At 38.7% G+C, this 22,790-nt stretch overlaps 1 protein-coding gene across 1 annotated transcript in view; it reads right to left on the reverse strand.

The window, feature by feature from the left end:
- Window positions 1–22,790, reverse strand: part of galnt14 (UDP-N-acetyl-alpha-D-galactosamine:polypeptide N-acetylgalactosaminyltransferase 14 (GalNAc-T14)) — a 193,635-nt gene that overhangs the window by 33,421 nt on the left and 137,424 nt on the right. Inside the window, 4 exon segments of the mRNA XM_022206915.2 lie at window positions 913–997; window positions 3,455–3,542; window positions 8,211–8,332; window positions 17,994–18,059. Coding sequence (XP_022062607.1) covers window positions 913–997; window positions 3,455–3,542; window positions 8,211–8,332; window positions 17,994–18,059 — 361 coding nt within the window.

Raw genomic sequence — 22,790 nt, forward strand, 5'->3', positions numbered from 1 at the left:
ACTGAGGAAGGTGTGGACAAACTGTCTGTGCAACTTCTCTTCTCCCCTGTGCTTACCTGTGTAAAGTTATTAAAGCACAATATGTACTATGTTTTGGTAAAATGCAATGTTTTTTGAATATATTTCAGATATCCAATGAAAACAAACAAAGGAAGAAAAGACATTGGAAACAGCTGTTTAGATAATCCTGTAATAAACCCTCTATACTAGCTTACTTGCATTACATTAAATGACTACACACACAGATCTGACTGACTTCTTATAGCACTTGAATAATTTGAATTCGTTTCAGCAATATCCAGCAAAATATGTGGTTTCATACATTGAAAAATACTGCAAATTAAATGTTTTTCATTCCTTACAGAGAGTGCTGAGAACTTTGCCTGTGCTGTGCTTTCCCTGGACAGATAAGTCTGAAGACAAACACACACAGAAACACACACACAGACCACATTTAGCACCAATTAAAACTCTCCATTCAAGCTTGAAAATGGGAAGTGAGGATCAGGGTTAAGTGCACACGTCAAATATTTTTGGACAAACTTTTAAGTATTTATTTATTTAACTTCTTCCATATTTGGTGTGTAGTTAGGGGATAAGAAAGAAGGAAAGTTACTCATTAGAAACCAGCTTGAACTTCCGGGTTTTAAATTAATCTAATGGTTTCATCAGTTCAAAATTCAAATAACAGACATTTGTTAAATAGTTTCTCCTCCTCATATCGTAGTACATTGATTCATTTTCGTCTACACTCCTGTTCTCCTCTGTCTCCCTCTGCCACCTCGTCTTCCTTCCTTCATCTCTATCTTACTGTTTGTCTGCACTCACTTAATGAGCTCTGGGGTCGGGTTAGGTATCACTGTTTGTGTCTGGCCATTATACTGTTTAAGTTTTTGTGTAGGTGTGCATTACTTGATTGGCTGGGTCGGGTCGGTCCTTCGAGCTCTCTGTTCAGACGACAACTGCTCCCATTTAAAATGGAGACTCCAATCAAAACCTGAAAGAGAAAAAGAAAGTATAATATATAACATAATACTCTATAGAGAGAACACTGTGCTGCAACAAGACTTTATTCACAGTTACCAGGATGGGCTGTAGTTGAAGGAGACACACAGTTAAAAGCTGATTTTGAAACTTATGATTCTTTCTGTAGCATATTCAGATCATCCAAAAAAACACCCACTGAGCTAAATTTTCTTTCCCGGTGTCATGGAAAATGATAAAAATGTCCAATAAATGAAACATAGCTATTGAGAAAGATAGAGAAATATTTATTTATATTATTATTTATACAGTAAAGCAGTCTTCTGAATTCATTCTTTGTTTGTAAACCATCTGTGTCTGTGTGTGTGGGTGTACGAGTAATAAACAAATATGTGCATGTGTGTTTTACCTTGTATAAGTGAGTGTGTTACCTGGCAGATGCAGGCCAAAGACTTGCTGCACCAGCGCTCCTATCCCCCCCCTCTCTCTGTGTGTTTGTGTGTATGCATGTACAAGTCAACGTGTGTCTATGTATGGGAGTGTCTGGATCAATGAAAGTCCATCTTATAACCATATTTTTTATGTTATGAGAAACAGCCTCATATAATTAAAATGTCCTTTATGAGAGCAGCTATCACCACTGATTCCCCTTTGTGGTCTTTGTGTGTACGTGTGTGTGTGTGTGTGTGTACGTGTGTGTGTGTGTGTGTGTGTGTGTGTGTGTGTGTGTGTGTGTGTGTGTGTGTGTGTGTGTGTGTGTGTGTGTGTGTGTGTGTGTGTGTGTGTGTGTGTGCTGGACAGGGCTATTATCAGCATTGGCAAATTGCTGTTACCAAAAGAAAAAGACTGGAATAAGACAAGCTAATGGAAAGAGAGAGGGACGATGAAAGTCTTAGAAGAGATTGACTTCAGAAGGATGATAAAAGGAGATGAGACAGAACATTGTGTGTTGTTCTGGCTTATTTTCAGGCCATTTAGTTTCAGCTCATGTGTATCTGCAGAATCTTGTCGAGCTGAAAGGAAACTCGCTCCCCAGGGACTCTGTTCAACATGATCCGTCTGTGATGCTAAATGCGTTAATGGACAGTAAATGATTCATCCTCAAAACCTGCATCCTCAACTTTAATTGCAATTAGTGATTTCATGGATTTCAAGATTATTTATTACTGCACTGCACATACAAATAATTATCTTCATCCTTTGATACAATGGAAGAGCATGGACAGATACTGGATATTTACAATTAAATGTACTCTGATTTTGATAAATGTGCAAGGAAATAAGAGGTGCAAGTGGCTGAAAGTCATATATGCATACAGTAGCTCATAGTATCTAATGACAGTTTCTTTGATAAAACATCACAGCTAGTAGACTGTGTACATAAAAATGGGAAAGAGGTTAACAGCAGCTTATAGCAAACAAGCACCAGCCTCCACCGCTGGAGAGAGCAAAAACTGTACTTCCTTAAATAGCCACTTGAAGCTGGTCGAAAAGCGAGTCAATCCCTTTAGAGACCCATGTGAAAAGCTTAATTTAAACAAAAATAAATTAGTTTACCAGCCTGGTACAAAACAGGATCTTTATAGCTGATTGTCACATTAATGACAAGCCAAAAGGCATGAATTTTTTGATATATCTCACCCATATATACTGCATATTTAAGACTTAAATTTAGCTCCACTCAGGCTTCCTGTCTTCCCCCATTTTTGGATTTGTGAGCAAAGACGAAGTTAATAGGAGCCTGGCACTCCCAAGATGGGTCACCACATGGAGCTTAAATCTGCTCTTCAGGAAACTCACGGGTAAGGGGTAGTTTGACAAGAAAAAATTAACCACCAAACTTAAAATTGCACGAGTGCAAGCAAAAGATGACAATTTGAAGAGACACTAAAATACATTCATCATTGCAAATGTATTCACTGTGAAAACCTAGGTAAATTTCAGATTTATTTTGGCAAATATGGCAGTTATTTGTTCTGAAATGTTTAGATTTGTGCCTCAGATGATTTTTGCAGCTATCTGCCACGCCAAACTGATTTCTCAGACATAAACATTTAAAAATAATAAACTCATAGGATCATTGCACCTCTCGATGCCTACTTCTATGAGGTTATCATCAAATACTACTACTACAGTGGGAAAAAGAAAGTTTATATTCAAAGATAAATGTCAAGATATTTTCATGTATATTTTAATGATAGAATCATATACAAGGAAAGAAACTATTCAGGTTCCCTTGGAGATCCTTCTTGAGCCATTAAGAACCTTGAGAGTCATTTCTAGGGAAAACAAAATATTTCAAAAGGCTTTAAGGTTCAGTACAGAGGAACAGGTTCATGAACTCATCATCAAGAGCCTCCTTGAATCAGAAACCCTGAGGGGTTTCTCTCTGTCATCTAAAGACACCCCAAAGGCACCTCGCAGCTATTTTTATTTCTCTGAGTGCTGGCAGAAGAAAGTCTTTCCATACCTCCACGGAGATCAGCAGAGGCTGCCACATAGGCAAAAGTGTCCATGTTGATGATGTCGATGACTGGGCTGACCACGCGTGTCGAGTCCTGAACACACAAAAAACACACACCAGGTTTAGGCTTTAAAGGAAATAAAATGAGGTGCCAAAGAAAGTGAAAAAAGATCTTTAGAAATACAAAATAAACGTCTGAAAGTGAAAACGAAAGAGTAAAAAAGCGAATGTGTTCCTCTGTGTGGGTCATCAAATTCTACTCCAATAAATGAGATTTTCGCTGCAATGTGTGTTCATCTGTGTGTAAAACGTCCGTGTATTCCAAGGTCATTATACTGCACCACACTAAAAGTAATTTCAGTCATTCAGCACCAATCATGCACACACCACATTTACTGAGGTGAGAGTGACCGCTACCTCTATTCACTTCAATTCAGTCCTATTTTATTCACTTTACTAACATTAATGTCAGACTACTGAGCCATATGAATTCAAGAAATACAGAGAAGGCTTTCAAATGAAAGCAGCATTCATTAAGGAGAAGCCAAAGAAATTATCCACACAGTGAACACAGAGTTACCGAAGGCAAACACACGAGGACATAATGAAAAGGCTTTACTTTCCTTCAGTTCATGCTGGACATGTGCAGGGTAAGAAGACTGGATTGAGCTCATTTTATTAGGACAGTTCTTACACTGAAATTGCCTGACTTACAGTAGATGCTTATGTTCTAGTAATGCATCCACAGAGTTAAACCTGCATTTCACTCACGAGTAAAGCCTGCACCACAAATATGAGTAGAAGCTGCCTTCAAGGTGACAAAATAGGGCAAAAATGTGTAAATTTTAAATCAAAATCTTAGCACCTGGGGAAGTAATCAATTATTTACGGCTCGAGAGTATTTTATGACATTATTTGCAACGTGATGTCATTCTGTCGATTCTTGTGCTCCTGCATGCCCTTTAATTAACATAATTTTCTGGTTTGCTCCACAGACGCTACACTCTTCTCAAGCAACAAGCAAGCTGCTAACTGGCCCCTCAATTCTTCAGTTTATATCAAGTGCCTGTTTTTGTTTTACAGCACAAGACTCCCAGCGTTGCTAAGAATTATTATAGCAGAAAGGCACTTTTATGAACATTTTCTAACTAACCCTAAATGTCTTTGGAAATTTTACTCTTCTGTTCACCTAAGAGTTCAAATACAAAGTGATAAAAGGTAGTAATTAGTCTTTTTTTTTCTGTTAGGTTCTAACAGGCATGCTTTTAAAACTCAAGAGAGAATCAGGATTGCTGGTTTATGCTGCATACAGGTTTTCAGAGGAGGAACAAAAACCAGAATTTAAAATGTTAAGATATAACTAACGATATCAAGTCAAAACATGCGATTGAGGACTGCATTTCTTCCTCTCTTTTGAAAATCCAACTACCAACAACTATTTACAGTAATCAGACATAAAGGCAGGAAGGCTGCAGGATAAAGATGTTGTTTGTGTTAAGTAGGAAAACTTTTAAATGGATCATTTAACGTTTTTGCATTTTAGAAAAGTGATGTTTAATATCTGTGGTTAGGATATAGTATTGTTCTTTAAATCTCTAAGTCACAGATTTACAATGACCGCACATCAAAAAAATGGTTTAAAATGGAGAAATATCTGGTATCAATACAACAAAAATGCCCATATCCCTCAACCCAGTGTAATCATCCATAAGGCAATAAGACTCTTATAGATTTAGTTTAGTTATTGCCTCCTTAACCCTTAAACAGGGTCCTAAATCCTTTTAAAGTGAGAACTGGCAAAAAGTCCGCACTTGATTTCCCTCATATTTCTATCTTGATGGCACCATTTGCTCTTTACAAGGATAAAAGGTATAAAATGTCTCACACACCCACACACACTGGTAGTGCCAGACTTGCGCTCCCTGTTAAATCATGGAGTGTACCTCTATTAGTTTGGTCAAACGGCTGGATGCGTCTTCAGCCAGTGATATTACAGAGCAGGTGGAGCGGTTCTGGACCATTAGCTGCAGGGTCAGTGCAAGGGGACGCCGGCTGCATCCTTCTACAGCTCCAGCCACATTACAAAGCACTGTGTCTGCTTTAATAGCTGTTAGGGTAATGACACTGTGCAGCACTCAGGGTGAAGCATTCGCGACATTACTGTTGTAATTGGATGAGTGTTATTTTCAAATCACTCTGGAGCAGTTTCTTAATTTTAGCTATTCCTTTTTCTTCCACCTGACTTGAAATGAGAGCATTTGATGACTGAGCTGAGGAGGAAGTGACCCCAAAACAATCTGCATCACCATCACCCTTCATGCATCCTTCCTGTATCACTTCAACTTTAATGATTTTAGACCAGGAGTTTGTGAAGGTGGCACTTTTAATCATTTATTGGAGGGCATATTGAATATGATTTGTTTTTTCTTTGTTGTGTACAACGTGATGTATTATTTCTTCGTTTTATGTTAAAAGATCACCTCAGGGAAAGAGGAGTCTATCCGTTTTCTGTTGTTTGTAACTCATTGTTTTTGTTTTCAGTTTTGGCCAGAGCACTTGAATATTGATGAGACTGTTTCTCACTTTGGTGGGAAAGCTAAACCACTATTCAATAGCAAAAACAACTCCAGCTTTACTGATTTTCTGAACCTTTTATCTGTGGGTCTTTTTTATTGTATAATGGCAGAGCCAACGTTCTCTGCAGTTCTCTGCTCTCCTTGTACATCTGCAGCAGCTGCTGCAATTATGTCTGTTACCTTTTACTTTGTTTAAAACAATAAAAATATCACCATTGTACTATCTTGAATACATACTTCTATGAAAATCAAGTTTTTTGTTATCAACGACTAGGAAAACACCTGAGGTGACTGTTCACTATATACTTTTCTTGCACACAATTGATGTGCAATCATTTGCCAGTGATTACAAGGAGAAGAATTGCAAATACTTCAATGTGATGAATATGGGTCGAGTCACTACTGAACAGAACCAATCAGTGTTAAAGAACAGGGAAATTGGTATTTATTCAAATGAGAATGCTGCAGATTTCTTTCTATTCTGAGATTCTGAGTCATTGCCCTGACAATAAAATGACCACACAATAATTATATGGCATGGCTAGCGAAAGGTTTTGTTCATTCAACAGCAACAAATCCCAAAGGTTTTAGTTTCTTTTTGGCATCAACTATTTTCTGCTTCTGAAGGGAGACAGGGCAGAAAAAGTTGAGAACCACTGGGTTGAATGAAAGAAACCCCATATGATGAAACACACTAAGCAATGAAAGCTAGTAGAACAGATGATGACCTGAAAGTCAGGCAAGACTTCAGCTCAGTATATCAGTGAGACAGACAATTATTTTTCGGGGAATAGGATTTCATGGTGGTCTGAAGTTTAGCCTGTGTGTGTGTGTGTTAACCTGGATCAATACCTCATACATTTAAATCTTAATATTTGACTATAAAGTGACTAGACAGACAGTGACAGATGACTCTCGTGCATGAAAACACACACAAGCTGTGAGTATGAATATGGATGATGTTGGTACAGCGGCAGAAACGGAGCAGACTCTCTGGTGGATTTACTTATTGATCACTGCTCTACAGATTGGAGGTTGAGTATATCAGCAAAAGAACAGTTGACTTGATAAATCGGACAAGTAAAAGACAAGAGTGAAAATTAAGAGACGAGGAAAAGTGACGGCAGAAAGTGTGAGGAGAGGAAAGTACATAAGAGAGGCCAAAAAAGACGACAAGGAAGGAAAAAGAAGGTGAGGTGAGGTATAGAGGATCGATGCAAGAGAAGAGAAAGAGGAAGAGAACAGGTGAGGTTAGGTGGAAGAGAAGAAGCGTGAGAAGAAAGGAAAGGCAGATATGAAGAGACAAGGAATGAACGAGTGTAAAGGATGAGATGTTCGATGAGGAGATGAGGAAGAGGTGGATTAAGAAAAGAACAGATCAAGATCAAAGATGGTTGGAGCTGAGTGCAAACAGAGAGAAAAGAAAGGTGGAATAAAAGGGAATAAGTGCAAGGCAAGTGAAGAGGTGCGAGACAAGGGGAAGCAGGAGACAAGACAGGGACGTGACAGGCAATCAGAAGAAGTGAGTAGCGAGGAGAGGAGTCAGGAAAGGTGGCAGAGTAAAAGTAAAGGACATGAGAGAAGAAAGAGGAGAAGAGATGTAATGACAGGGCAGAAAAGGAGACATGGGGAGAGGAGAAGGCTACAGAAAAGGTTAGAGAAGAGCAAAAAAAAGGGAGACAATGTGATAAAAGGGTGGATAAAAGTGGTAACAAGTGACAGAGGAGGTCAGGGGAGAGGAGAATGGAGGAGAGGAGGTGAAAGGAGACAGACGAGGTGACAAGAGAGAAGATAAGGAAGAGGAGGAGAGGAAGAGGAGACACAAACAGAGGAGAGCAGACGGGTGAGAGGGGTGAAGGAGAGAGTGCAGCACTTATTTCTTAATGAGAGGCAATCAGACCGTCAGCTATTTTCTCTCATGGTGCGATTTCACCTCAACCACTGGAGTCATCACACACACAGAGACACACACAAAGACTTTTTGTAGTGCACTAAAGAGCACCATATTTTTAAGACTGGCCTTGAAGTTATCGGTGCTCATAGTCCTCTTCAAGTACATGTGTAACTCTGAGAGGCACTTTTCTCCAAGATTTGAGACATGAAAAATAAGTGGATTGTAAATTAGGACTAAGAGAGCCTCATATGCTTTGTTTTCTTTGTGTTTGTTGGTCTGAGTCATGGTGTACCTGTTTGATCCTCTGCAGGAGGGGAGGCAGCCAGTCCTTGTTAACCTCACAGTGGCTGTCCAGGAAGGTGAGCACTCGGGCCCTCGCAGCATCAGCCCCCCGCACTCTGGACCTGATCAGACCTGATGCACAAACACAAATACAAGTTGTTTTTAGAATGCTTCATACATATCTACACATGCAAACAGCTCCACATATTAATGACATCTGTTTAAGCTTCTAACAGTTAGTTTCAGTCCACAAGTCCTCATGAAAAACTACTTTTCATACTGCCACTGACGAAGCAAAAGTGGCGAATCTGCCTAAACAGAAGGATTAAATAGAAATGTCTTGTGAGTCACATGGTAGCATGTGCAATTATTAGTCTAAATGTAGAATTTGTCTTATCTGATGCACAGAAAAAAAAACATTCAGATAACTTTTGTTGGTAGTAGCATCCTAATCTTGATAAGCAGATAAAAATGGGGCAGTGCCACCCAGTATATGACATAAAAAGTGACAGGTTTGATTTTTATTTCACAATGGTGCATGCCAGATAGACAGACAGACTTTATTCATCCCCTTGGGGAAATTCAAGAAAGTCTGTATAATTTTATTTTTACCTTAGTAAAAGCTGCATCATGCAGGAAGCATTTAATATTTCAGAATTCCCAGTTCAGATCTATAATGTACTAGACAATGTACCAACCAGAACTGGCAGTCCTACCTAAGAAAGAATAAAACTGTAGCACATTTGATTATTATTCATGCTTTTGATTTACGTACAATATTTTGGGAAGACCTTACAAATGAACAATGACATTCAGGAAAAAAGAAAACTAAATTGAAAGAAAAAAATATTAAGACAAAGAACAAGTGACAACAAGACTGCTAACAATAAAATCATGGTATTATAATAGTGAAACATCTGTCCAAAGTGGTGTGATTGTGCAACATTATTATATACTATCTCCTGAACTTCATTTTAATCTTTTTATAACCAACAGATAAAAAAAATGTGAGGTATATTATTAAAAGCACATATTTTACAACAAAAAAGTAATAATGTTTCAATCACAATTAAAAAACTCTACTGTTACCACTGTTATACTTCTATTACAACAACTAATAACAATCATGTCAAATATAATAAAGACAATAAAAAACATTTTGACTAGAGTCCACTGACTAAAATCTTATTTCTGCATCCATTTCAGATGCCATCAGCCTACTCATAGACAGGAGACTTGAGTTTGAGTCTCGCCTACACTCATTTCTCATAGCATTATATTTCACTTTTGTTTAACCAAGTTTAGTCACGAAAATTACTTTGTAAGGCTTAGAAATGGCTCATGGTTTGGATTAAAAGTCACATATTGCACTCATTTTCAGCAAATAAAGTCTCACATGATTTTAGGGCCGTTATAAATGGCCTGTTTTGCTCTGAAGGCCAATTAGCTGCTGCCATTCTTGCATCCTTTATGAAGAGCACGCTGTCAGTCACAGTCTGAGCAAGTCAAAATCTTACTGGCTTATAAAGCTGGGAGGCCAACTGATTGTTGGGGGGCTTGAGGAATGGCAGAAGTAAATATCCTCATAATATATTTACCAGTTTGTATTTTATAACTCACACAAAACACAATAAGACTGGATATTGACCATATGGGAACCTTTAAAACACACAACAAACGTTTAGCTTTGTATATTTACAAGATGATGACTCCACTGGATATTTTACAAGCACTGTGATGATTGGAAGAGGTGGCAGATGTTATCAGGGTTGTTTATTAATGATCAGAGTGGATGATGACACATCTGTTGAGCTGATTGGGAAAGTGAAGGAAGTTTTTTTGGCCCATATACGTATATACTAACAATATGTGATGATACCAGCCTGATACTGTCTGAAGTGAGTGAACTCTGACAGTCTAGATTCTCATTAACTTTCATAGAGTCCATTTATTTCTTATACAACATGTGTGTTCATACATATGTTGACGCCCAAATGTTATACATGCGCTTGGATGCAGTTGATATTGAACATAAAGCCTCAGAGCCATCAGGGCTTCTTTCTGCTAAATTGAAATCCTCCACTTTGCCTGCTGAAATGGATTCTTTTCAGGGCGGCAGATCGGATAAGACAGTATATATTGAAGTTTCACGCTCACGAGCTGTGACTATCAGTTAAGCACACACAACCTCCACCGTCCTCGTACAAACACACACAGATGTTCAGTCAGAGTTACATGAGGAAAAGAAAATTTCCAGTATTGTGAGTAATGGAACCCTTAACCTTGGCAGTATTAGTGCCTTGCTCTGTTTATTGACGTCCGCTCTCTCCCTTTCTCTTTCTTTCTCACTGTAGCTCGCTTGCTCTAACAGTCAGTCAGCACAGGGGAAAATCGATGCAGGGCTCTTAGAGGCGCTGTCAGACATGGACGCAACCTTTTAACAGGCGCATCGCACTCTGCATGTGTGTGTGTGTCTGTGTGTGTGTCCAAAGACAAAAAGGAGCAAGGAAGGCATGGGTTGTGTCCAGGAAAGCAAATGTGTGCGCTGGCTGATTGCAGTTGTGTTTTAGTAAGGAAGAGAGAGACGGAGAGTGTGTGTTTGTGTGTAAATGAGCCTGTTAGGGAGGTCTCCCTGATGGGGGCCAGTGTTCTCTTCTATTTGGACTAAATGGTCTAATCAATACTCCCTGACATGGAGACATAGCGTGTGTGTGTGTGTGTGTGTGTGTGTGTGTGTGTGTGTGTGTGTGTGTGTGTGTGTGTGTGTGTGTGTGTGTGCTTGCTCTTTTCAGTCTTGTGTACACATGTGCAAGGATGACTGTGCCATATTGTGTGTGAGTTGCCATGGTTGTACATGGGTCCATTGTGAGTGTGTGTGTGTGTGTGTGTCAGTGACATTGTACGAGGGGCCGTGAAGTTTCACGCGGCGCAGTTAGGCCGAGGCTCAGCCAATTAAAAATCCCATTTCATCCTCAATAAGGCTTTATTTTCTGGATGGAAGGACACACACACACACACACACACACACACACACACACACACCCCTACACACACACACACACAAACTGGACCCACGCACATGTAGACACACACGGATTTAAGTACACACTGATGAAAGTGGACGCTCATTTACTTAGGTACACACACACACACACACACACACACACACACACACACACAGAATGCAGGGCAGGCTGACTTTGTACAGAGGAGAGAGTGTTGATCTACATCGATAGCTCTTAACTGTCTGCACCTACCCGCTGTGTGTGTTAGTGTGTGTCTTTCTGTGCCTGTGTGGATAAATTTAATTTCAAAATCATAATGACACCTTGGCCGGTTCTCACAACCGGGCTGTCAGAGGGTTAAGACTTGGTCTAAAAGGTTAATGTTAGGGTATTGCTCCAGCCCTAACAAGCATTGAACAGAAGTGTTTCAAATCCGATCTCAGATATTAACCGCCTAGTCCCTGGCATCCACATATGTTAATAATAACAATACTGCTACTAATAATACCAAAAATAGTATTAATAATAATAACAACAACAATAACAATATACATTTAATATTAATATAAGTAATAAAAAAAGCACAATAATTAGATATTGGATATTATCAGATTATTATATTTATTGGTCACACCTTATCCCGAAATAACTGGAAGAAATCTAAAATGCAAGCCCAACCAAAGCTGGGCTCTTAATAAGTGAAACTAAATCCTCTAATTTCTCTGTTTGGGCTCATTCAAGAGGAGATGTGGAAAATTTTGTTTGTTATTTGTTTACATTCTAGGAAAGTTGGAAGGCTGGAAGGTGCAGCATTTCTTACATGGTATGAAAAACTGCTCCTGGGGCAAAATTGACAAAATGATGTCCAATGAAAAGGCTTTCCTCAGTGATCTGTTCACTATAAAAGCTGCTTGTGCTTCTCCTTTAAGACACTAGATGAAGTCTGTTTTTGTCTGAACTGTGATTACACAGAGCAGATAAGAGACATGAATGGAAACAAATTAAAAATGTAAGAAATAAAATATCTATGATATATAAAGAAAACATTTTTTCCCAGTATTGGTAACACCTTGGAGGCTTGGAAAAAATACTGTACATGTTGAAAATGTCACAGGACCAAATTAATCGCAGAAACTGCTTGTGGTTCAGTGGATTAAAATTTGTGAATACCAGATAGAATCACAGAGAGTCAGACATTTTGTCTGGTTATCCCTGATCTGAAGGGCTTTTATGCTAGAAATAGACAAGTTGACGTTGTGAATGGCCACACTTGAAGGTGACGTGAAAAGCCAATTATCTCAGAGAGAAGTCAGACATAATGAATCGTTCAGCTGGGGATAATGGTGCACACTCTCCATAGAAGCATTTATGGTGTTGCATTTGGTAGCAGACTTGTAAGGAAATGTGTGACTAATGATAGTGGGGACTTTGAGTGAGGAGTTCAAACCCTGTTTACTTTCTCTGCGCTGCATGAAGTGGACTTGATTGGTGTGATTGTTGGATTGTTCATTTCAGAAAACTACCAAAATTGCAGGGCACAGCTCTTCTACTTCCAAAGCTGGAAAGGTGTCGATATTGTTTAACAATTCATCAAGCACTTTGTATGAATCACACTGATGCCTTTAATGGGATGTCTTCAGATGAGGCATTTCAGGCCTTATTTTAAACTAGCTCTTCTATACATGTCAGATGAAATAGATTTTTTAGCTTCAAGGCAATTTTCCTCATTTAGGAGCCAAAGTGAAAGGTTGCAAAAAAAAAAACACAAAGAACTTAGGTTTCTTAGAAGTTTTGAGATCAACTGAATCTGAGCTGTAATACAAGCACATAAACGGGCTCATCCCACACACACAGTAGATTTATAAGCCTACAAGGGCATCTGTATAGTTTCCAGATTGGCTGTTTAAAACAAACATATGAACTACAAAAACACTCCATCCTTTTGGTTTCGGTAACACGAAACAACCTTTACATTAGGTTTAGGTGAATGTTTCTTTAAGGGGCTGAGGAATGCATTACGTCGACGAGCGTCCTCACAAGTGTGTGAGTGAAAATGTGTGTGTGTCAGAGAAGACATACAGTATCAGCCTGGTGTGTTTTTATGGCCATTAAAAAGACAATCAAGTCAGAAAGCCTGAAGCTATAAACTATTAACTAGCCGAACTGATGAACCCTGCCTCTGTGTGTGTGTACATGTGTGCTCTTGCGTGTGTGTCTGTGTGTGTCTCTGTGTGTGTGTGTGTGTGTGTGTGTGTGTGTGTGTGTGTGTGTGTGTGTGTGTGTGTGTGTGTGTGTGTGTGTGAGAGAGAGAGAGAGAGACAGATCAGCATGACTGTGCTATAATGAAATCCTTCGGTGACAGCATGTAGGACAAGTATTCCTGTTGTTACAAAGAGAGACAGAGAGGTGGTGACAGGGAATGAGAGCTATAAAATACAGACAAGAAATCGAGTTAGAAAGAGAGATAAAATACAAAATATGAGGAAAAAATAAAGCATGAGACATGCAGGAAGAGGGAAAAAGAGAGGAAGGTGCAGAAAAAGGCAGAACAGCAAAATATTTATGGAACTAAGTGGTCTGATAATATAATAATTATAACTATGATATAAATAATATCATAATTCAGACATTTTAGGACTGTAATCTGAAATCAACTGGCACTGCTCTCAACAACAAGCATGTTTGAAGTGGCTTCTGAGTGCTTTCTATGTCCGTTTTTTTTTTCTGGGAAAATGCTTTTGATCTCAGGTGGCAATGAGATGTCTGAAAATGTCTCCGTCTGTCACTTTCCAGGGGAACTGTAGAGATGTTAGTTGATAGTGAGAATATAATCTGTACCACCCAAAGATGATGCTCAGATAGAGGAGGTATTGTGAAGGTGTAGGTGTGTTCACATGCATGGGTACCATTTACAGTTTCTATTATCTCATGTGCTTTAAACATGTGTTTCTTTGATATATACATGACTGTTGGGTTGGTAATTGTGAATGTTTACTTGTGGAAATGAGCAGAACTAACAGACGCCTGCAATTAGAGTGCTGTCAGTTTATAACAGCGTAATTCCTGCTCTGTGAATAAATCTTACATTTCATGAGGAACATGCAGCTTTTAAAAGGATCATTTTCAAAGGATTGGAGCAGTGGGTTGTCATGCTTTTTATAACCATGTCAAACATGATGGGGAAAAAAAGGCCATGCAGGGCCAGATAGGACTTTTGATCTTAGCAGTACGTCTAAGATGAGCTTTAGGTGTCTTTTTTTTTGTAATTTTTGTATCATCGTGTGCTTATGATCAACATGTCTATTATTTTATTCTTTAATTGGCTCCCATTCAGCTTCTACAAAGTGACTCTCAGTCTTCCTAGGGTCCAATTATTGTTATTTATAGCATGTAACACCCAAGAGGCGGTAAATGATTGCAATGGATAATATTGGGGCTAATGGCATGTCCACAAAGAAGACCCATAGAACAGACATGCCTGTGTTTTTATCTGTCTACATTACACTGGTTGCGTAATAGCTTTTTTATAATACATACAGGAACAACAACTACAATGCACTGGGCTCTGAGCAGTGCCAAAACACAAGTGACCATCAATTAACACTGAGCCTGAATGCATCCTGAGTAGATGAAGCTCTGCAGCTGCTGCCTTATGCCTCCTGTGTAGACACAATGTAAGAAACATCCAACACAAAATGACATTAATATACAATTCACAAAAAAAATATTCTGAAACATACATCATCGATCACTGAACCTTACAAAATTCTCGAGCGTTGGATTTTCTATCACTTGTGCTGCTAGGCAACATCAAGCTAAACAGGAAGGAGTTCACAAGGCTTGACCAGGCGCTTTATGGTCCAGACAATATTATGAAAACTGTCTCCCAGTAGAGATAACATCACATAGTGCATTTCTCTCCCTCTTCTGTCTTGAACTCATCTCTATTTTGGTCAGGTTACATTTTGATCCTCTCTCCGCTGCAGAATAGACACCTTCTACTATCATTGTAAAAATGTGACGAGTCCTGTTCTCGTCACAGATTGTATAAAAAAATGTATAAGCCTTCAGTAATGTAACCCTGAACAGCATTTTTGAAGCTCAATGTTTTGGCTCTGGCCATATTGGCAGCACATTATTTCTCTTGATGCCTGGCTAATCCAAAAATGAGCAAAGAGCATGAGGAAAGCTGAGGCAGGAAATGAAAATGTCTCGAGAACACAAACTGTTCTGATTGTGCTCACCTGTAACTCAAAGCAACCACACACTCAATTATGCATAACTTTAGGCCTTAACACATTAAAACTGATGAGTTCTGAGAATATTTACTCTCAGCACAGTTGTCATGAATAGGGAAATTAGCCAAACAAACCAAATCTGTTTTCTGTACCAGGCTGTAAACATGTTTATTTCTACAATAAATATGTTCATTTAACATGGGGCTCATAGACTGGATAATAAAGACGGACGTAGGTACGATGTCACACCTTATGTTTCTGCATTCAGAAACAGATGTAGGATTTTGCTACTTCCTGGTTGCCATCTTGAATTTTTGGAACCAGAGATGAAAAAAAGATCCTCAGAGGGCGGAGCCAGAGAGCAATGACTGGCCAGACTGTCGCGCCCACATACCGGCTTTTGCTGGTAATGTTAGCCTCCATACAATGTGAGCCTCCAAAAGTGGAGCTAAACTCTTCTCTGGTCAACACACACAGAAATAAACTCCATCAACATCTGGAGTGCATCTGGCACATTATCAGACACTAAAGCTGCATATAAAGTGCATTAAAACTGGTACCAATAAAGGATCAGACAAAGGTAGAAAACTGGTTAAAACTAGCTAATGGGCAGAAACACTGTCAATAAAAAATCTTCTGCTGCTCCACCAATAAATAAACCAACAGTTATTATATCAGAGTTAAATACAAATGAGGAGAACAGAGTTTACACTGAATGAGTGTCTAGGCTGCCTCCTCTAGAGGACCTGTCAATCATTCCAAATCAGACTGACAATCAAGTAACCCCGCCCTTGACTTAGGAAAAAAAAAAATTGCGCTCTATATAAAATTCAGTATTGATTTATTTTCGAATTGGCCACCTGAAGTCTCATTGTGACCATGAAAATTAACAAAAAAAATCCTGAACCATAGAAAAGCAGTCTATCGAGTTTTAGTTTTTCCCGTGTAGAATTGGAATCTATGGAGCCAGAGCTTCTTGGAGCCTGGCGGACGGTGTGATGTTGCAAGTTTCAGACACTTCTGGGTAGGCTTCATTTTTGGAGACAGGCGCTACGTCCATTTTTATTATACAGTCTATGATGGGGCTTTAGGGGATTCACAAAGTTTGGGAGTCGGCCTCAAGTGGTCATTTAAGGAAATGCAGTTTCTGGCACTTGTTCACTGGCTTTATTTTGCAGCCAAACAGGAAGATTAATGTAAAGGTACAAACAAACTCAAACCTCTCAGCAATCACATGTATAAATTGTTCAGAAGTAATTCAATCCAATGTTTATTAGTAATGTGGAGAAAGACAAAAACATTGTAACAGGGTTTGGTAGGTGGAAAAAAAAAACAAGATCTTAATATCGCTGTTTCCTAACTTTTTAACATTTCCCTTTCTTTTGGAGATGGTCTGTCTTGATCAAATTAAAAATGATTTTAATCATTCAACTGTCAGGGTCCTTTACATCTAGAAATATATCACGTTTTTACTTTTCCGTCCTATACTTTGCTGGACCTTGAACTTGGATTTGTTTGAGAAAATATCCACAGAAAGGGCATAATTCCAAATTTGGAATACTAAATTAAAATACCCCAACTCATCTACAACATGCCACCTCCACTGTTGTTTCAAAGAAGAATGAAATGTTCTGCTCACTCACAAGTCCTTTAAACTCATGTAGATGCATCCAGAATCACCTGGAGTGGGATTAGATACATCTTTTCAAACCTTTTTCTGGCTCTTAACTATGCTTTTAGTTCCCAAAATGCTCATGACCCTATCACATTGTTAAGCTGTCATGTTAATTTGTGTATTGCATTCATTTACATTCTATATTTAAGAGCATGGAGGCAGCTCCAAATGGATTATATAGCAAATGATAAGCATGGCCATGACGCATGACTGTATTACCCATTAAAATGAGGAATAACATCCAAATTTAGTGTGACTGAGGTATTAACTCAACTCTGGTTGGCATTTGGAATTTTGGCAAGTTATTTATGAATTTTGATGCCTTTTTTATTTGCTTTTTTGGCATTTTTGAAGAAAGAAGTCAAATTTTAGCTTGTGGTCTTTCTTTTGAATTTGAGGTATGTTTGGTTTGGGATAGTGGAAGACAGCTTTCTTTCAGTGACATTTTTTAATGATAGTCTGCTTCTCTGAGCTCTATTTCAGTAGCAGCTCCTGTCACTTCAATTCACTTCAGGTCATTTCAATTCTGTAGCTCCATATGTAGCCCGAGATGAATGAATCAATTTCACTTCACTCACTGTCTGTCTGTATGTGTGTGCATGAATATATGGGAATGTTTAGGCAGCAGGATGAAAAGGCCAGAGGGTTTTCATTAACACCGGGCAAATTTAAATTCTTTACACACACTACAAATCGTTTTTACATGCAGGCACACACACACACACACGTGTATGGTATAACGCTGACAAATAACACACCAAAACACCTACAAAGGCAGTATGTATAATTACACATGCAAATATATACACACTAACCTTTTAAAAATGCTAATGCAATTTTCATACAGAAAAATACACACACAATTGTTGCTGTACCTTCTCTCTTTTTGTTGCGAAGACATTTTACTTTGGGCAGTTTGGTGAGAAGCTGGCAGTCACTTTCTAAAACAAAAAGGAGAAGAAGAAGAAAAAACAGCATGAATGCAATGTGAAAAATATATAACTGAACAGAAAATTGTGTGCTGTGTAAAATATATCTTGATCATCTCTCTGAGACTCTGCAGGGCAATTAGCAGCTCATTGAAAAAGTCTTCAGCAGCAGGACGACAATTCAAAGCTTTCAGTTTGACAAGGCAGACATTTGTCTAGTTGCTGTTCAGCCGACTGTGTGCTCCCTGCTGAATTTTTGAGTTGTATTAATATTTTATTTTTAAATATAACCGTCTGCTGTTCAAAAAAAATACTCCAGTGGAAAGTGTCAAAACGAAAAGAAGAAAAGGAGAATGGGAAAAACGGAATCACTGGGACATGAGTCATTCACTGAAGTGAAATTACTATTTAATACATGTTTTGGAGCAACAATAGTATTTGAAAATGATGCCTGTCCTTGCGATATCAAAGCTGGATTCAACAGTGTTCCATTATTTTGCTAAGTACAACCTTGAAGTGAATTATTATAATAATGACTGAAGGTGGAGAGGGCTGGGGGAGAACTGATAGAGAAATGTTCTACAATTCAACATACTGGAAAATGGAACTGTTATGATTTTATAAGGTTTATCATTATATCGTTAATTATGTCTTCTTACACTCCATTACATGCTTTAGCACAAAGGTGCCGGCGTAGTAAATTACAACTTAATGACTAGTTTTGCTCAGAGTTTAGCTAATTGTCTTCACACTTCATTGTTATGCAGGTCTTTTTATTATTGTATATTGCAAGAAAGAAATATGAGAAAAGTTGTTTGGGGAAAAAGAAAGCTCGCGTCACACTGTGTTGAAGTTTAGTGACCATGAAAGACTGAAAACCTCCATCAGAGCCCTTTGACCTACAAGAGATGTCTGGTCGCTCTCCTCTCCATTTAACTTCTCCTTTCAAGTGGGAAACTGCAAACTCTATGTGAAAAAAGGCAGAAGCACTTTGTCCTGGACAGAAATGATTTGACTCACAATGAGGTTTAATGTTTAAAAGTTATCTTTTGATGTGGAACAACTTTCTCCAAAAAGCTTAGTTGGTACTCTTGCGCCAATCATTTACTATTTTTTATGTTTTCATTTTTTAGATGTTTTTTTTTTTTTTTTAATCGACATATGGAATAAGATCACTGCATTTCATTAATTTTAACAGTTTAATTACTGATAATTTGATAGACTACTGGTTAAGGAAATTGTCTTAAATTTACATCCTTAAATTCTACTGCAAAAAATGAGCATAAGTAGAAAAGCTCATTTGATCTTTTGATCATTATGAATGTTTTTGATGTTCATCTGCCTTTAAATGTGAAAAATAGAGCGCCGGTGTGAAAGGTTGAGTAAAAGGGCTTTTACAGTGGAGCTGAGCTGGGTGATCTGGCTGGTGTTCCTGTGAGGGACATAACACATGCTCCGTAAAGCTGTGTTTTCCTACAGGAATATCTGGTGTTCATGTTTTACACTTTCTGCGACAAAGTTTTTATGTTTTTAGCTCACATCCATGTCTGTATCAAGTACAGACCAGAGTCCCATAGAGCAGGCAGGTGACAGAGCTAACCAGCTGCTCGGCAAGAAGAAAGACAAGAAAGAACCAGAGGAAAAACAGGACTTTCCTTTTCAAAGTAATGTTGCTTTCTGTGGTCTTACAAAGTGTAAAAAATATACCAACATTAATGAGGTAGAGATTACAATTTTGATATGCTATAAACAACATGAAGAAATGTTTTATACAGTTCTTCAGCAAGAAAATTGAGCTTCATCTACAGCCAACATAAAGACTGCTTTTAGCTTGCTCTGATTAATGTTACTGAAAGGAAAAAAAATATCAGAAAGTAAACTGATTAATTTAACTGCTGTTAGAAGCATAAAGTAATATTTAAGCATGGCAATAGTTACCATACTTGCAATGAAGATACATGACATCTACTGCGATTGCAATTCTGACATTATATCTGCATCAGATCTACTGTATGTAAGTGTGGAGTACACAAACTAAACATAAAGATGCTTCATAGAGAGCTTGTTAACAAGCTCTCCTCCTTCTTCGAGTGGTTAGTGAGCACTCTTTAACTCAGAATAATATCAAAGAACATCTTAAGTTACAACACTTTGGGGAAACAACTCTTGAGTTTCAGGGGGTTCATAGGATAGATTTCACTATCATCGCAGCCTTGAGATACTTTTGGGAAACTGAGCTGGATTTGAGATGTGACAAGTTGATCTTCAAAACGCTCAGCTGCCACACAAATCACAAGCTTGAAAATCGCACTGTGTTGATTTTGCTGTGCTCCAATTTAGGTTTATTCATTGTGAACAGAGACTCTGAGATAGTGACTACTTAGATTTTCCTGGGGCTTATTAAATCAGCAAAAAAACACACAAAACTTAAATGGCGACATCTTTGTGGCTCTCTTTCATTGTTTCCTTGAAGAATATTTGAATTTTGACTCAAAGTTATAGTGAGGAGGATAACTAAATCTGCTACACTTCAACATCTTTGAACACAGATGAATGAACTTGGTACCACTGAACTCAGACAAAGCTCTGGGAGCAAATGAAATCTTATGAGGCATTTGGTTCTACCTATCCCAAAGCGGCTGCTTCACTGTACTTTTATACTTCATTACCTGTATGCTTGTGTATTTCTTATCATTGCTGAACTCCATGACCGTAAAAAAAAACCTAAAGTGCAGGCAGTTTTTGATCGTATCAAACTCAGCTCAGCAGATATGGAGAACTGATTTTCTACCAGGACTTGAGAGAAAAATGGAAAATACAACCAATCAGAACAATTTCTGTGACTGCTTCGCTTGTAAGAGTTCCAAGCTCTTAACAGTCCATGTTCTCAATCTGAACAGACTGTGCCTCGAAGGTAACATGTATTCAAGTACTGCACTTAAGTATAATTTAAAGCAATTTGTACTTTGAGCGCCCCCATTATATTCCACTTTAAACCTTTGCATTCTACACTTCATAGAGAAACGTCAAACTTTTTTCCACCATATTTATGTGACAATTATATTTATTACTTTCTTGACTCAACATTGTCATACATAACATAAAGATGTATAAAATATGATTCATTTTATTAAATGTAACTACTGAAAGCAGTTTTAACTCGATTGTGAATAGCTATGTTATATAATAATGAAAGTTAACATTGAAATACTGGTTGCAAGTTCATTTGACAGTAATAATGATTAATAAATTATTTTGAAGAAGTCTTTTTACTAAATGATCAAGCTATTCTTCAATACTTGGGGCGCAGTAGTAAAAGGGCCCCTTGTTGAACACTCATCATCTCTCCTTTAATCAAACAAATTAAACACATTGATGGGATTTGGCACGATTTAAGCATAATAAAAACTTAAATAAAAATGGTAATATTAAGTATTCAGACAGTAGCTTTTGATACAGTAGCCCCTGTATATCCCTTTGGTCAGCTTTTGATTAGGGTTGTTGCTAGAGGTACGGACCCGTACCCGTAGCCTGTGGACTACGGATACGGCACTTGCCAATTGCCAATCAGATACGCGAGATCTGGTCACGTGACTCCCGGTAGACGCTAGCGGTACGGACCCGTAGCATCGGTACTACAGGTACGGACCCTAAACCTGACCCTAACACTAACCCTAACCTTAACCTTTGCTTACCGTTCAACAGTTTGCAGTGGTTAGCAGCTTCTTGACTCGCGTACGGGTCCGTATCTGTCTGGCAAATGGAAAGTGCCGTATCGGGTCCGTATCTGTAGACAGTACCTTTGATTAGTGTTTCTCCAGTATATTTATTTAAATGAAAGGTTTCTTTATATAGTACTATTTATTACAGTATTGTTGATTTTACATCATTATTATTGTCAACAAATGTATTAGTCTGTCTATCATTTCTCTCCCACTCTTCCAACCTGTCTGTGGCTCTCAGCTCCAAGTCCACTAGTTTTGAGGATGCAAATCTTGAAAAGTGGGTTACAAGTTGCCCCACATTGCCATATAGCAACTGGGAGGAAAAGGTCAGTCTGTGCGGAACTAATTAGCTGAACTATTGTTTTAACACTGGCCTGTTTTTCGCGGCGCACAAACTGCGCTGGCCATTGTGCAAGTCCGTACTTAGCAAGTACCGACTCAGAAGTACGGACTCTCAAGAACGAGAGAGGAGAACGCAGTGCTGGCGTACAACTGGAACACCGGCGTACTTGATCACATCCCCACCTTGGCTCATCCCCTCTTTCTTCGACCAACAGTAGTCCATTTTCCACCGGCACCCTGCAGGTTGACAGCACTGATGGTGGTCATTGTTAACCTGGGCCTCAACCGATCCGGTATGGAAGTCATACATTTGATTCGCATGTTTGATTTGGCCAAAGTTTTACGTCGGATGTAGCCTAGTCGCGCTAGACAACCCACGGCAACGAATTTAATTCTCTGCCAGGGTGGGTCTAGTTACCCTCCATAAGGCTCGAGGTTGGATGCTCCTAAAACTGGCCGGACGAATCACCATGAAGTGTAGAGTCAGAAGGCGCGCGTAACTAAGTGACGACAGAGGCGCGACGATTCTGACAGAAACAACCGGAAACAACTAGCCTAGCCATGCTAGACAACCCATGGCAATGAATTTAATTCTCTGCCAGGGTCGACAACAAAAACGACAACAGACGTTGAGCTCCATTAGCACCGACTCTGAATAATCTTTCTGTTCACATGT

This window comes from Acanthochromis polyacanthus, chromosome 16, assembly GCF_021347895.1.
Source record: "Acanthochromis polyacanthus isolate Apoly-LR-REF ecotype Palm Island chromosome 16, KAUST_Apoly_ChrSc, whole genome shotgun sequence".
NCBI lineage: Eukaryota > Metazoa > Chordata > Actinopteri > Pomacentridae > Acanthochromis > Acanthochromis polyacanthus.